The sequence below is a fragment of the Monocercomonoides exilis genome (genome assembly GCF_001643675.1).
Source record: "Monocercomonoides exilis strain PA203 chromosome Unknown scaffold47-789622, whole genome shotgun sequence".
NCBI classification, from domain to species: domain Eukaryota; phylum Preaxostyla; order Oxymonadida; family Polymastigidae; genus Monocercomonoides; species Monocercomonoides exilis.
Window position 1 is genome coordinate 624,915 of NW_027150592.1, and position 13,313 is coordinate 638,227.

General features: G+C 36.8%; 1 protein-coding gene across 1 annotated transcript; it reads right to left on the reverse strand.

The window, feature by feature from the left end:
• Positions 1-30: 30 nt before the first annotated feature.
• Positions 31-12,923, reverse strand: MONOS_7804fu10338 (uncharacterized protein). Its single transcript, XM_067878157.1, has 6 exons — positions 12,886-12,923; positions 12,641-12,803; positions 11,616-12,544; positions 11,118-11,363; positions 3,273-10,880; positions 31-3,098 (listed from the first exon to the last, which is right to left on the reverse strand). The coding sequence occupies exons 1-6, from the start codon at positions 12,905-12,907 to the stop codon at positions 817-819; spliced, it is 11,250 nt and encodes a 3,749-aa protein (XP_067721453.1). The 5' UTR covers positions 12,908-12,923; the 3' UTR covers positions 31-816.
• Between the last annotated feature and the right edge of the window lie 390 nt (positions 12,924-13,313).

Genomic DNA, 13,313 nt, shown 5'->3' on the forward strand with positions numbered 1-13,313 from the left:
ATCATAATATTCATTAAAAAAAATTGAAAAGAATGATGTCGTTACATTGTTACAAAATGCTACGAGACAACATTTGAAATGATTGTTTATGGAAAAATTTGAATTATTACATAGAAGAAAATACAAAGATATGGATTCCCAATAAATTACAGAAGATCATATTTAAAAACAAGTTAAAAGAAAATAAAATGCATCAAAGCAATTGTATGAAAAATATTATTATAAATGTTTTATTCTCCTTCACCAAAACAATTTCTCAAAACACTATTAGACTCTGAAAAAAACAGCAAGAAAAAATAAAATAAAATAAAATAAAACATTGATGAAATCAGATCAGAATAAAAAAATTCTTAAAAACAATTTTACACCAATCAAATTTCCTCCCTTTTCATTTTCGAAATTGGTGCTATTAAAAATAAAATAAAATTGATAATTAAAAGAATTATATGAAAGAGTGTAGAGGAAAAAATAAAAACAAAAATAAAAGAAATGAAACCTAAAGTAATAAAATGAAAAAAATTTTTATTTATTTTATTTTTGCGAAAATAAAAAACCAAAAACAGTGAAAATAATCAGTGTGACTTTAATTGTGCAAATAACAGTGGAATACGCATTGCGAATGGTTTGAAAGAAAAAAAAAAAAGAAAAGAAAAGAAAATTAAAAAATTAAAAGCAATATTTTGTTCACTCTAATTAACTTCATTGTTTAACATTTCACAATATCGGTTTTTCTTCTTTATCTTTCTCTTTCTCTTTCTCTCTCTCTCATTTCATTTCATTTTACTTTATTTTACTTTATTTCACTTTATTTTTTTTTTACTTTCCCCCTTTTTTCCCAAAGAACGAAAAAACCGAAAACTTCGACTCCTTCACCCCCAATCTGCTCAAGCACGTCTTTGCTTCAGCAGACGCACCCGACACATTCGAACTGACCCACTTCAGCACTGAAACAAAGCCAAGCTGCTCAGCCTTCACCGCAAACGGCTTCAAAACAAGCAAATTGCTCAGTGACATACAGCATAATTTCGCAATGTCTGATGAATTCGACATCGCAAACAGAGAAGAATGAGAATTGCGAACGGGGAGCAAAGCACCTGGACACGCCACAAGCAAAGCATCGCAGGCTGTTTCGAAGGCGTGGAGCGACATGAACGAAGGAAGAAGCAAAGAAGGCAGGTCAGTTTGCATTGAAGAGGCATTGGGATCAGAAGAATCAGAAGAATCAGAAGAAGAAGTATTTGTATTGCTATTCCCTTCACGTGACAAAGGAAGAAGAGAAGGAGAAGAAGACGATGAAGAAACAGAAGACGTGCGACGAGCAGAATTCACTTGTGAAGTGTTGCCGGCAAGTGGTTCAGACAGCTTCTCAAACACACGCAGAGAATAGTGAAGAAGGGTAGAGGCACGCAAAAGAGCATCAGGTGTATACAGAACAGGAGAAGAGGCATATGTGCTCATGTTTGCAGTGGATGGAGAGGAAGAAAGAGAAGTTTTTGTTTCTTTTTCTTCTTTTTTTACTTCTTCTTCTTTTCCTTCTCCACTATCATTATTATTGTTATTGCTTACACTTTCAAGAGGAGAAGCACTTTGTTGTTGTTCAGCACTCAGAATAAGAGGCAGCTTGAGAAGAGGCAGAAGAGCAGGAGGTGACAAAACAATGACCGTTTGCTGCAGAAGAGAGAAAAGCAAAGACGCTCCCCCATTTTGGAAGAAGAGCAAAATCGGATGCTGAACAGGTTGTTTGCCTTCTTTGGACTTGTCTTGGTTGTCTTTGTCTGTTGCTTCTTTCTCTTTCTCTTCTTCTTCTTCTTCTTCTTCTTCTTGTTCTTCCTCTTCTTGTTCTTCCTGTTCTTTTGCATCTTCTACCGAAAATAGCGACTCAGCAAGTGACATTGCACACAACAATATCAGGAAATTCAAATGCTTCTCTTCTTTTGTCTCTGATTCTTCTATTATCTTTTCTCCTTCTCCTCTTTCTCCTCTTTCTCCTTCTCCTTCCCTTTCTCCTTCTTCTCTTCCCTTCACTTCACCAACTTTCTTCTCATCTTCACTGATTATCTGCTCCGTCTGCACAACTTCCATTCTTTCTGCCTCAAACTCGCCAAACACCTTCAACAAATCAGTCACAAGCACACCAATTTTCTCACTTTCATTCGAAATTACCTTCAAAACAGACAAAGAAGTCCTCTTGCAACGCAAAATGTTGTTCACAACTTTTAACAGACGAAGAAGCAGAACACGATTAACACTTCTTCTTTTGTTTATTTTTTGTTTGATTTTTATTTTTGTTTTTTCCATTTGACATTTTGACATGCTGTCAAATTTATCCATTTTTTGATCTTTATTAACACAAGTTTCATTTTCATAAACATTCTCATTAACATCTTCGTTTTCTGAACTTAAGCTTTCATTTTCAATGCAGAACAAAAGAGAAAGAAGAGGCGGAAGAATCATCTTTGTGAAGGAAGGCTCAACGGCCTGCACAGCAAAGAGGGTGGAAGACAAAGAGAAGACAGAGAGAAGAGAGTTTAAGAACACTGGAGTGAAAGAGAAAGAGATGGAAGAAGAAGAAGAAGAAGAAGAAGATGATGATGAATTCGTTTTTTCGTGTTTCGCAACCAAACGAGAAAGTTGACTGATGAAGTAAGAAATAACAGCATCAATACGATTCTCAACAAGAGCATCAATGATGACAGAAGAAGAAGTAGAAGAAGAAGATAAAGAGGAAGATAAAGAAGAAGAGGAAGAGGAAGAGGAAGAAGAAGATGTTGGAATGGAAGAAGAAGCGATGGCATTGAGAAGAGATAAAACACGGCAGAGGATGTGTTCAGAGGCAGAAACAGAAGGTGGATGGTATATGAAATGAGAAGGAGAAGAGGAAGAAGAGGAAGTGGAAGATGAATTAGAAGAAGATGAAGAAGATGATGAAGATTGTAAGAATGGCAATAGAGTAGATACACTTTCCTCTCCTTCTTGTTTTGTTGTGTTATTCGTTTCAGAACGAGAGCCAAAGGAAAGAATGCTTCGGATGTGGAAGTGGCAGAGCAAAGTGAGTGCGCTTGGGATTTGATGGAGATTCACTTTCATTCTCCAGCTGTCTGAAAAATTTAATAGATGATTATAGGAGAAAGAAATGAGAAAAGGGAGAAATTAAAAAAAAAAAAAAGGGAGAGAGAGAGAGAGAGAAGATAATCAAAATCATTTCAGAAAAACAAAAGAAAACAAAAGAAAACAATAACAATAACAATTCTTGAATAAAAACTCCATCATACCTACATTCACACATATCTCCAATATCCTCAATATTCTCTCCACAATCGACCGGCAATTCTGAAGCACATTCTCTTTCTCTCTCACAACTGCCTCATCTTCTGCTTCTTTACTTTTGTTGCTTTCTTCCTCTTCTTCTTCTTCTTTTTCTTCATTTTCATCTTCTTTCTCTTTCTCTTCTTTCTCCTCTCCTTCTTTATTAGCTTTCTCTTCCTTCCTCTCCTTCTTCTCCTTCTCCTTCTCCTCTTCTCTTATTCTCTGCTGCTGTTGTTCTCTTTCCAGTTTCAATGCAAAATTCATCAGATTTCCAAACGTAGCTTCACACCCCAAGGCAGTGAACATTGGAAGAAGAGAAGGAAAAGAAGGAGAAGAAGAAGAAGAAAGAGAAGAAGAAAGAGAAGATGAGGATGAGGAAAACATTTGATTTTGAGAAGAAGAAAAAGGAGGAGGAGAGAAGGAATTAAGAGAGCTAACAGAAGGAGAACGAGAAGAAACAGAAAGACGACGATCATTCATTGAAATGGAAGAAAGAGAAGAAGCTGAAGAAGAAGAACTAATTAACTGCAGCAAAACATCCAATTCATCATAAATATGATGCAAAAACGAAGAGAAAGTGGGGAAAGATTCAGAAATCGAAGCAAAAGAAGAAGAAAAATTGTTCAAAATATTCAAATCTGAACGTAAATTTAGCGCTTTTTCACGAAGTTGTCTTTCTCTTTCTCTGCATTTTTCATTGTATTGCTTCATCCTCTCTTTCTCAAAGATCTCGTTTATCTTCGCTTTCTCTGCTTCTTCTTTTTGTTTTGCTTTTTCTAATTCTTCTTCTTCTTTTTCTTCTTGTTTTGATTCTTTTTGATTATCTGTTTTGTTATCTTCAGATTTCATTGAAGAAGAAGAAGAAGAAGAAGAAGAAGAAGAAGAAGAAGATTGAGATGTTGTGTTATCTTCATTCTTTTCTCTTTCATTTCCTTCTTTTGCTTCTTTTGTTTCTTCTTTTGCTTCTTCATGCGATTCATTCTTCATTGTATTTTCTTGTTCATTGCTCTTCTGATTATCAATTGAAGAAGAAGAAGAAGAAGAAGAAGAAGAAGAAGAAGAAGAAGAAGAAGAAGAAGAAGAAGAAGAAGAAGAAGAAGAAGAGGAAGAAGACTTCGAAGAAAATGCTAACTTCATTCTTTCTGCAAACGTCAGCTTCTTCTTCTTCTGCCCTTCTCCTTCTTTGTTTTCTTCTCTTTCTTCTCCTTTCTCTTTCTCCTCTTCTCTTTCTCTCTCTTTCTCTTTCTCTTTCTCCTCTTCTCTCCTCCTCTTCTCCTCTTCCTTCTTCTTCCTCTCCATTTCTTTCTTCTCCTCTTCTTTCTTCTTTATTTCTTCCCTCTTTCTTTCAATTTCTGCTCTTGCTTTTGCTCTTGCTTCTTCATCTTTCTTTATTCTCTCTTCTCTTTCTCTCTTCTTCCTCTCTTTCTCTTCTTCCTCTTCTTTCTTTCTTCTTTCTTCCTCTTCCTCTTCTTTCCTCTTCCTTTCTTCTGCTTCTTCCCTCTTCTTCTTCTCTTCTTCTTCTCTTTTTTGCCTTTCTTCTTCTTTTCGTTTCGTTTCTTCTTCTTCTTTCTTCTTCTTCTCCTCCTCTTTCCTCTTCTTCTCTTCTTCTCTCTTTATTCTTTCTTCTTCTTCTCTCTTCTTCCTCTCCTCTTCTTCCTTTTGTTTCTTCTCTTCTGCTTCTTTTCTTTTCTTTTCTTCTTCCTCTTTCCTTATTCTTTCTTCTTCCTCTCTCTTCTTCCTCTCTTCTTCTTTCTTAATTCTTTCTTCTTCTTCTCTTTTCAACCTTTCTTCTTCCTCTTTCTTCTTTCGTTCTTCCTCCTCTTCTTTCCTCTTCCTTTCCTCTTCTTCTTTCCTCTTTCTTTCTTCTTCTTCTTTGCGTTTTCTCTCTTCTTCTTCCTCTTTTCTCTTTCGTTCCTCCTCTTCTTTCCTTAATCTCTCCTCTTCTTCTCTCTTTAATCTTTCCTCCTCCTCTTTTTTCTTTCTCTCTTCTTCTTCTTTCCTCTTCTTCTCTTCTTCTTCTCTTCTAAGTCTTTCTTCTTCTTCCCTCTTCTTCTTCTCTTCCTCTTCTTTTCTGATGCGTTCCTCTTCCTCCTTCTTCTTTCTTTCCTCTTCTTCTTTTCTCTTCTTCTCTTCCTCTTCTTTTCGTTTTCTCTCTTCCTCCTCTTTCCTCTTCCTTTCCTCTTCCTCTTTTCTAAGTCTTTCTTCTTCCTCTTTCTGTTTCCTTTCCTCTTCTTCCTTCCTCAACCTTTCTTCCTCCTCTTTCTTCTTTCTCTCCTCTTCTTCCTTTCTCTTTCTCTCCTCCTCTGCTTTCTTTGCTTTCTCTTCTTCTTCTCTTCTAATTCTCTCTTCCTCCTCTTTTCTCAATCTTTCTTCCTCTTCCTTCTTCTTCCTCTCTTCTTCTTCCCTCTTTAATCTTTCCTCTTCTTCTCTCTTCTTTCTTTCCTCTTCCTCCTTCTTCAATCTTTCTTCTTCCTCTTTCTTCTTCCTTTCTTCCTCTTCCTTTCGTTTTCTTTCCTCTTCTTCCTCTTTCTTCTTTCTTTCTTCCTCTTTTCTTAATCTTTCCTCTTCCTCTTTCTTCTTTCTCTCTTCTTCCTCTTTCTTCTTCCTTTCCTCTTCTTCTTTTCTTAATCTTTCTTCCTCCTCTTTTCTCAATCGTTCTTCTTCTTCCCGTTTTAATCTTTCCTCTTCTTCTTTCTTTTTCCTCTCTTCCTCTTCTTTCCTTATTCTTTCCTCTTCCTCCCTCTTCTTTCTCTCTTCTTCTTCTTTCCGTTTTCTTTCTTCTTCCTCTTTTCGAATTCGTTCCTCTTCTTCTTTTCTCTTTCTCTCTTCTTCTTCCTTTCGTTTCCTTTCCTCCTCTTCCTTTCTAATTCTTTCTTCTTCTTCTCGTTTTAATCTCTCTTCTTCCTCTTTCTTCTTCCTCTCTTCTTCTTCTTTCCTCTTCCTTTCCTCTTCCTCTTTTCGCAAACGCTCTTCTTCTTCTTTCCGTTTTCTTTCTTCCTCCTCTTTTCTAAGTCTTTCTTCTTCTTCCTTTCTCTTCCTTTCCTCTTCCTCTTTTCTGATTCGTTCTTCCTCTTCCCGCTTTAATCTTTCTTCCTCTTCCTTCTTCTTTCTCTCTTCTTCCTCTTTTCTTAAGCGTTCTTCCTCCTCTTTCTTCTTCCTTTCTTCTTCTTCTCTTCTCAATCTCTCCTCTTCTTCTTTTCTCTTCCTCTCTTCCTCTTCTTTTCTCAACCTTTCTTCTTCTTCCTTCTTCTTTCGTTCCTCTTCTTCTTTTCTTAAGCGCTCTTCCTCTTCCTTTCTCTTCCTCTCTTCCTCTTCCTTTCTTAATCTCTCCTCTTCTTCCTTTCTTTTCCTTTCTTCTTCTTCTTTTCTTAATCTTTCTTCCTCCTCTTTCTTCTTTCTCTCCTCTTCCTCCTTTCTTTTTCTCTCTTCCTCTTCTCTCTTTATTCTCTCTTCTTCTTCTTTCCTTTTCCTTTCTTCTTCCTCCTTTCTTATACGTTCTTCTTCTTCTCTCTTTAGCCTTTCCTCTTCTTCTTTCCTTTTTCTCTCTTCTTCTTCCTTTCGTAACCTTTCTTCCTCTTCTCTTTTAAGTCTTTCTTCCTCTTCTTTCCTCTTTCTCTCTTCCTCCTCTTTTCGTAAACGCTCTTCTTCTTCCTTTCTTTTCCTCTCTTCCTCTTCCTTCCTCAATCTTTCTTCTTCTTCCTCTTTTCTCAATCTTTCCTCCTCCTCTTTCTTCTTCCTTTCTTCCTCTTCTTTCCTCTTTCTCTCCTCCTCTTCTCGTTTTAATTTCTCTTCTTCTTCTCTTTTGATGCGTTCTTCCTCTTCTTTTCTCTTCCTCTCCTCTTCCTCCTTTCTCAGTCTTTCTTCTTCCTCTTTGCGTTTTCTTTCTTCTTCCTCCTTTCTTAATCTTTCTTCCTCTTCTTTCTTCTTTCTCTCCTCTTCCTCCTTCCTCAACCTTTCTTCCTCTTCTTTCTTCTTCCTTTCCTCTTCCTCTCTCCTTAATCTTTCCTCTTCCTCCTTCCTTTTTCTTTCCTCTTCCTCTTTTCTGATTCGTTCTTCCTCTTCCCGCTTTAATCTTTCTTCCTCTTCCTTCCTCTTTCTCTCTTCTTCCTCTTTTCTTAAGCGCTCTTCCTCCTCTTTTTTCTTCCTCTCTTCCTCTTCCTTCCTCTTCCTCTCCTCCTCTTCTTTTCTAAGCCTTTCTTCTTCTTCTTCTTTCCGTTTTCTTTCTTCTTCCTCCTTTCTCAATCTTTCTTCTTCTTCTTTTCTAATTCGCTCCTCCTCTTCTTTCTTCTTCCTCTCTTCCTCTTCCTTCCTCAATCTCTCCTCTTCTTCTCGTTTCAACCTTTCTTCTTCTTCTCTTTTCAATCTTTCCTCTTCTTCCCTCTTCTTCCTCTCTTCCTCTTCTTTTCTTAATCTTTCCTCTTCTTCTCGTTTCAGTCTTTCTTCTTCTTCCTTCTTCCTCTCCTCCTCTTCCTTTCTCAACCTTTCTTCTTCTTCCTTCTTTAATCGTTCCTCTTCTTCTCTCTTCTTTCTTTCCTCTTCTTCTTTCCTCTTTCTCTCTTCTTCCTCTTTCTTTTTCCTTTCTTCCTCTTCTTTTCTAATTCTCTCTTCTTCTTCCTTCTTTAACCTTTCCTCCTCTTCTTTCTTCTTCCTCTCCTCCTCTTCCTTTCTTAGCCTTTCTTCTTCCTCTCTCTTTAATCTTTCTTCTTCTTCCTTTTTCAATCTTTCTTCTTCTTCTTTCTTCTTTCTCTCTTCCTCTTCCTTTTGTTTTCTTTCCTCTTCTTCCTTTCTCTTTCTTTCTTCTTCCTCTTTTCTCAATCTTTCCTCTTCTTCCTTCTTTAATCTTTCTTCCTCTTCCCTCTTCTTCCTTTCTTCTTCCTCTTGTTTCTTTTTCTCCTCTTCCTCCTTTCTAATTCTCTCTTCTTCCTCTTCTTTCTTCTTCTTCTCTTCCTCTTCTTTTCTAAGTCTTTCTTCTTCCTCCTCTTTCCTCTTCTTCTCTTCTTCTTCTTCTTTCCTCTTCTTCTCTTCTTCCTCCTCTTTCCTCTTCCTTTCCTCTTCCTCTTCTCCTTCTCCCTTTCCTTCTCCTTCCTCTCCTTCCTCTCCTTCTCCCATCTCACTCACCGCTTCTTCCCTCACCTGCTCCAAATTCACCTGAACTGCCTGGAAACTCGTCAGCATCTGCTCAATCTCTGCCAACTTCGCTTTCTTCTTCTCTTCCCACTCTTTCTCCTTCCCTTCTTCTTTCTCTCCGCTTGCCATTTCCTCCAATTTCCCTTTCTCTTTCTCGATTTTCTGTTTAATTGCTCCCAAAATCTTGTCTCCTTTTGCTTTTATCACCTCTTTCCCGCCTTCCTTCGACACACATATCAATTGCAATAGTTTCAGACAGCTGAACACAGCTTCACAGTGCATTGAATGGAAAAGCTTGTTTTGAACTTCTTCTCCTTCTTCCTTCTCTCCTTCCTTCTCTTCTCCTTCCTCCTTCTCTTTCTTCTTCTCTTCTTCTTCCCCTTCAAACACCTCAATTGCCTTCAAGATGATCTTAACCCCTTTCTCCTTCACAATCTCCTCACGAACAGCTGACATCGCGCACAGCTGCCTCAAACACACAAACAAATCAATCAACAAAATTTCCTTCTCTTCTTTTTGCTTCTTTTTTGTTAAAACATTTGATTTTTTTGAATAAAATGAAAATTTTGAGTTTAAAACAAGAATTTGAATGTATTCTAAAAGCAATGGAGTTATTCCGAGTGAAGAAAGCTGCTTTCTCCCTTCGTCTTCTTCTGTCAGTTTGCACAGAACACAAAGAATGCCACTTAACAGAGAAGAAGAGGAGGAGGAAGAAGAAGAAGAGGAAGAAGAAGAGGAGGAGGAGGAGGAAGAAAGAAAAGAAAAGAAAGAAGAAGAATGAGAAGAAGAAGAAGAATTCATTGAAACTTGTTCTTCTTTAACTGCTTTAAGATAATCCACCATCAAAGAAACAATATTTGCATTAGAAGAAAGAGAAGAAGAATTTGAAATAGCTTTCATCAAACATTCTTTCTCTGAAAGTGAATGGAGCAGGCACAAAAATGCTGAATGAACAACAAACTTCAACAGAGGTGAGGTAAAAACTGCTTCAGATGCGATTAATGAAGAAGAAGAAGAAGAAGAAGAAGAAATATCATTAACGTTTTGATTATTTCCTTCCTTCTTATTCTTCATCACCATCATCAGCACATCTTGCAAGAACACAACTAACAGCTCCTGCAGAGGTTGACTCGACAAAACAACCTGTTTGAAAGAAGAAACAGAAAGAAGATGAGACAGAAAAGCAAGCGAAGAATAAAAAGAAAACAAAATCGTTGATGCTCTTGTTGCGTCATCATCTACTTCCTCTTCTTCCTCTTCCTCTCCTTCTCCTTCTTTTCCTCCTTCTTTCTCCTTCTCTTTCTCTTTCTCCTTCTCTGCTTTCAATAAAGAAGGTCCAACCCATGTTCCATTGCAGATGTTGTGTATGTTCATGAATTCTGTGCTAATCACATTGAAAACTTGAGTCTGAAAACCAGGAAAAGTGCTAAGATCAGCAATGAATGGGGAAGAGAGGGGAGAAAGAGAAGAAGAGGAAGAAGAAGAGGAAGAGGGAGAAGAGGGAGAAGAAGAAGATGATGAAGATGAAGATGAAGATGATGTAATGTCAGATAAGAAGAGAGAAGAAGAGAGGGAAGAAAGAAGAGAGTTAGAAAGTGAGTGTGAAGGGGTTAACGATGTGATGATGGAGGAAGAGAAAGAAGAAGAGGAAGAGGAAGAAGAAGAAGAAGAAGAAGAGAAAATTGAAGCTACAGAAGAAATAGAAGCGAAAAGCGAGTAAATAGCAGCAACAGATGAACGAAGCGAACTAAACTGATCTTCTGGATGAGTTGTAAGAGAAGAAAGAAGAGAAGAAAGTGAAGAAGAAGAAGAAGAATTTGAAGAAGGAGAAGAAGAAGGAGCAATGGAAGTGATGGCAGCATCAGCAAATGAGCAGAGCCACGCCATCATTTGTGAAGAGCTCATTGATTCGAAGAAGGATTTTGGGTCACCTGAAGGAAGAGAGATGGAATAGCGATGGGGAACAGGGGAAGAAAAGGAAGAGGCAATGAAGAGATAAGAAGAGGAAGAAGCAGGAGAGAGAAAAGAAAGAGAAGAAGAAGAAGAATTACTTTGTTCTTTCTCCTTCTCCATTTCTTTCTCCATTTCTATTTCTTTCTCCTTCTCCTTCACATAAACTGGCAGGTGAGTCAGCAGAAAAGCAGAGATTGAGCACAAAGACTCAACAAGTGTTACATCATTCTCCATTGCCTGTGTAAATAGCTGGCTAATAATTTCATCTATTGGATGGGGGGAAGAGGTTAATGAAGAAGAAGAGGAAGAAGAAGAAGAAAATGAAGCTATAACAGCTGATATAGAAGAAGAAGGTGTAGAAGAAGAGGAAGAAGAGGAGGAAGAAGATGATTGAGAAAGAGGTGTAAAAATGTGGAAGAGAGAGGCAAGTGTTTTGAGGAGGACGTGTTCAGGAACAGGAACTAGAGAAGTGTGGAGATGTTGTTTGACGAATTCTGAGTGGAATGGAGGGGGAAAATGAGAGAGAATGAGAAAAAGAAAGAAAGAAAGAAAGAAAAAGAATAAGAATATATAAACAGATTATTTATAAAAGGACAAAATAAAAAAAAAAAAATCAAATTCAGTTCGACAATAAAATGACTTTATATTTTTTTTAAAAAAAAAATGTTTTTTTAATTATTAAAACCCTGACATTATCCTTTTCTTCCCACCAAACACACTCACTCACATACCAGAAGCCGTCAAATCTGCATTCACCGCATTCCCACTATCAGAAACAGGCGCTGCCGATGCGTTGTTCTTCACAAACGAGCCAACGGGACTTATTCTGTTCATAAATGAGGCGATTGTGCTGATCAGAAGAGACAAAAATGTTATTCCGCCGTTTTTGTCTGAAAATCCGCTTTTCAGTGAGTTCGAAAGGAGACTAAATAGGGAGTTCAGAACACCACTGTCGAGGAGGGGAAGAATAAGGGAATCTAAAAAATTGATAAGTTAAGCAATAAATACATAAATATATCGATAAACACGTGAAATATATGAATATGAGAAGTATTAATGATAACGAGAGAAATTTGTGAAAAGTCAAAATGTATAAATATTATGGTATTATAAAAGTTTTAATAAAAAATATGTTGTTGTTCATTTCATTAAAATAAATATCAGGATGGCATAAAAGAATGAGAAAAAAGGAAGAAAAAGAAGAAAACTGGACAAATTTATCCCCAAACCTTGTTCAATCATCTTTTCAAGTGCCATTGGCAGTGATTTGATAAGTGATGTATCAGAAGATGCAAATGACGAATTTATGGCTTTGATAATGCCGGCAAACAAGCCATCAGGACGATGGCACATTGCTTGAGGAATAGAAGCAGAGGAAGAAGAAGAAGATTGTGCTTCTCCTCCACTCTTTTCATTCTTCTCTTCCCAGAGCCTTCTCACAATCCATTTTTCCCCTCCGTTTTCTTCGTCTTTCCGGCACTCAACTAGACATCCTTCTTCTTCACACAGCTGTTTTTTGAGAGAGTTGTCATTCATCCCAAACCAAACACAGCCAATTCCATTTTTAATAACCGTCAAATCACTCCCGCCCCATTCATTGAGCACATCTCCCATCAGACGCAGAAGATTGCATGACAGAAATGGATTGGAAGATGCTTCACCGCTTCCTTCTTGCTCTTTGGCACTTTTAATGCTGTTGCGCCCTTCCGCGTCCATCAAATTCCACAACGCGCCAACGGCAGATTGAACTACAGAAACATCTGACTTCAAAAAATTGTTAAGTGATTCACATATAACTTTTACAAAGCCTTCTTCGAGAAAGCGTTCTTTTGCTGTATGATCCTTTGCAAGGCGTTGAATGGCTGCACATGTAATTTGAACCACATTCGAATGTTCTTTCAGATCATGAAGAGATGCCATAAACGCAGAAAACACCGGAAGCTGACTCAAGGTTTTTCTGTGATCCTCCAACAAACTTAAAGACCAAATAACAGAAGTCACTTTGTAAATAATGTTAGGATTTTCCTTCCATTTCTCCATCGCTGCAAGAAGTACTGGAAATCCAACTGTAGTCGAAAAACGTTTTGAGTTCACTTCCTTATGCAGAAATGATTTCAGAGCATCGCATCCCAACTCAACAATATCACCTCGTTCATTTCTTCACATTGTTGCAAATTTTCCAATTCAAACAAATAAAAATTCATTCAACAAATAGAAATGTTAAATTTTTAAAATTAATAAATATTGTGCATACCGGCATAAAGAAAGAACTCCCATGAAAAATTCTTCAGATTCCAAATCTTTGTTCTGTATGCATGTTATTTTCTTTGAAAATGCTTTGGTGAAATCAGCTCCAGTTGACAACAGTTGCTCAGAATTGTTAGATGCAACTGCAGCTCTGAAAGCCGCCAATTTTTCTATATAATTTCAATAAATGATATAACGCATTAAGTTAATTAAGGCAAATTATTTGCATGTTTTTAATATGCGCGCAAATACCTTGGTTAGCTTTGGATGACATAAGATCTTTCAAAATTGGTTAATTTGATCAATGATATTTGATCGTTTTGCATTTTTTTAACATCAATACACTTTTAGAAGTATAAACATATTAAAAGAATAAATATTAAACTCTATTTGAAAATAATTTATCTCACAGTCAGAAAAAATGGATAATAAACTTGAAAATATGAAATCTTTAAGAAAAGATATTTGAACAGGGATCTTCCTAATCAGTTTTCCTATTTTTATCAGCTTTTATTGATGGCTCCAATAGATTATATCAAGAACAAATTGAATAAATGAACATGAAGTTTTTCCAAGTTTTGATTTTTGTGTATTTTGTTTTTTCACAAAAAGTCATATCCACATTACAAAATAATAATTTGAAGCAAAAAGTTTAAATAGAAAAATATTCATCATAAGAC

Bases quoted from the DNA above. Each gene is read 5' to 3' on its own strand.
- MONOS_7804fu10338 (XM_067878157.1), bottom strand. From the start codon at position 12,907: ATGTCATCCAAAGCTAACCAAG. The intron at 12,804-12,885 runs GTATTTGCGCGC...GAAATTATATAG, and splicing joins GTCATCCAAAGCTAACCAAG to AAAAATTGGCGGCTTTCAGA. The intron at 12,545-12,640 runs GTATGCACAATA...AACAATGTGAAG, and splicing joins GGAGTTCTTTCTTTATGCCG to AAATGAACGAGGTGATATTG.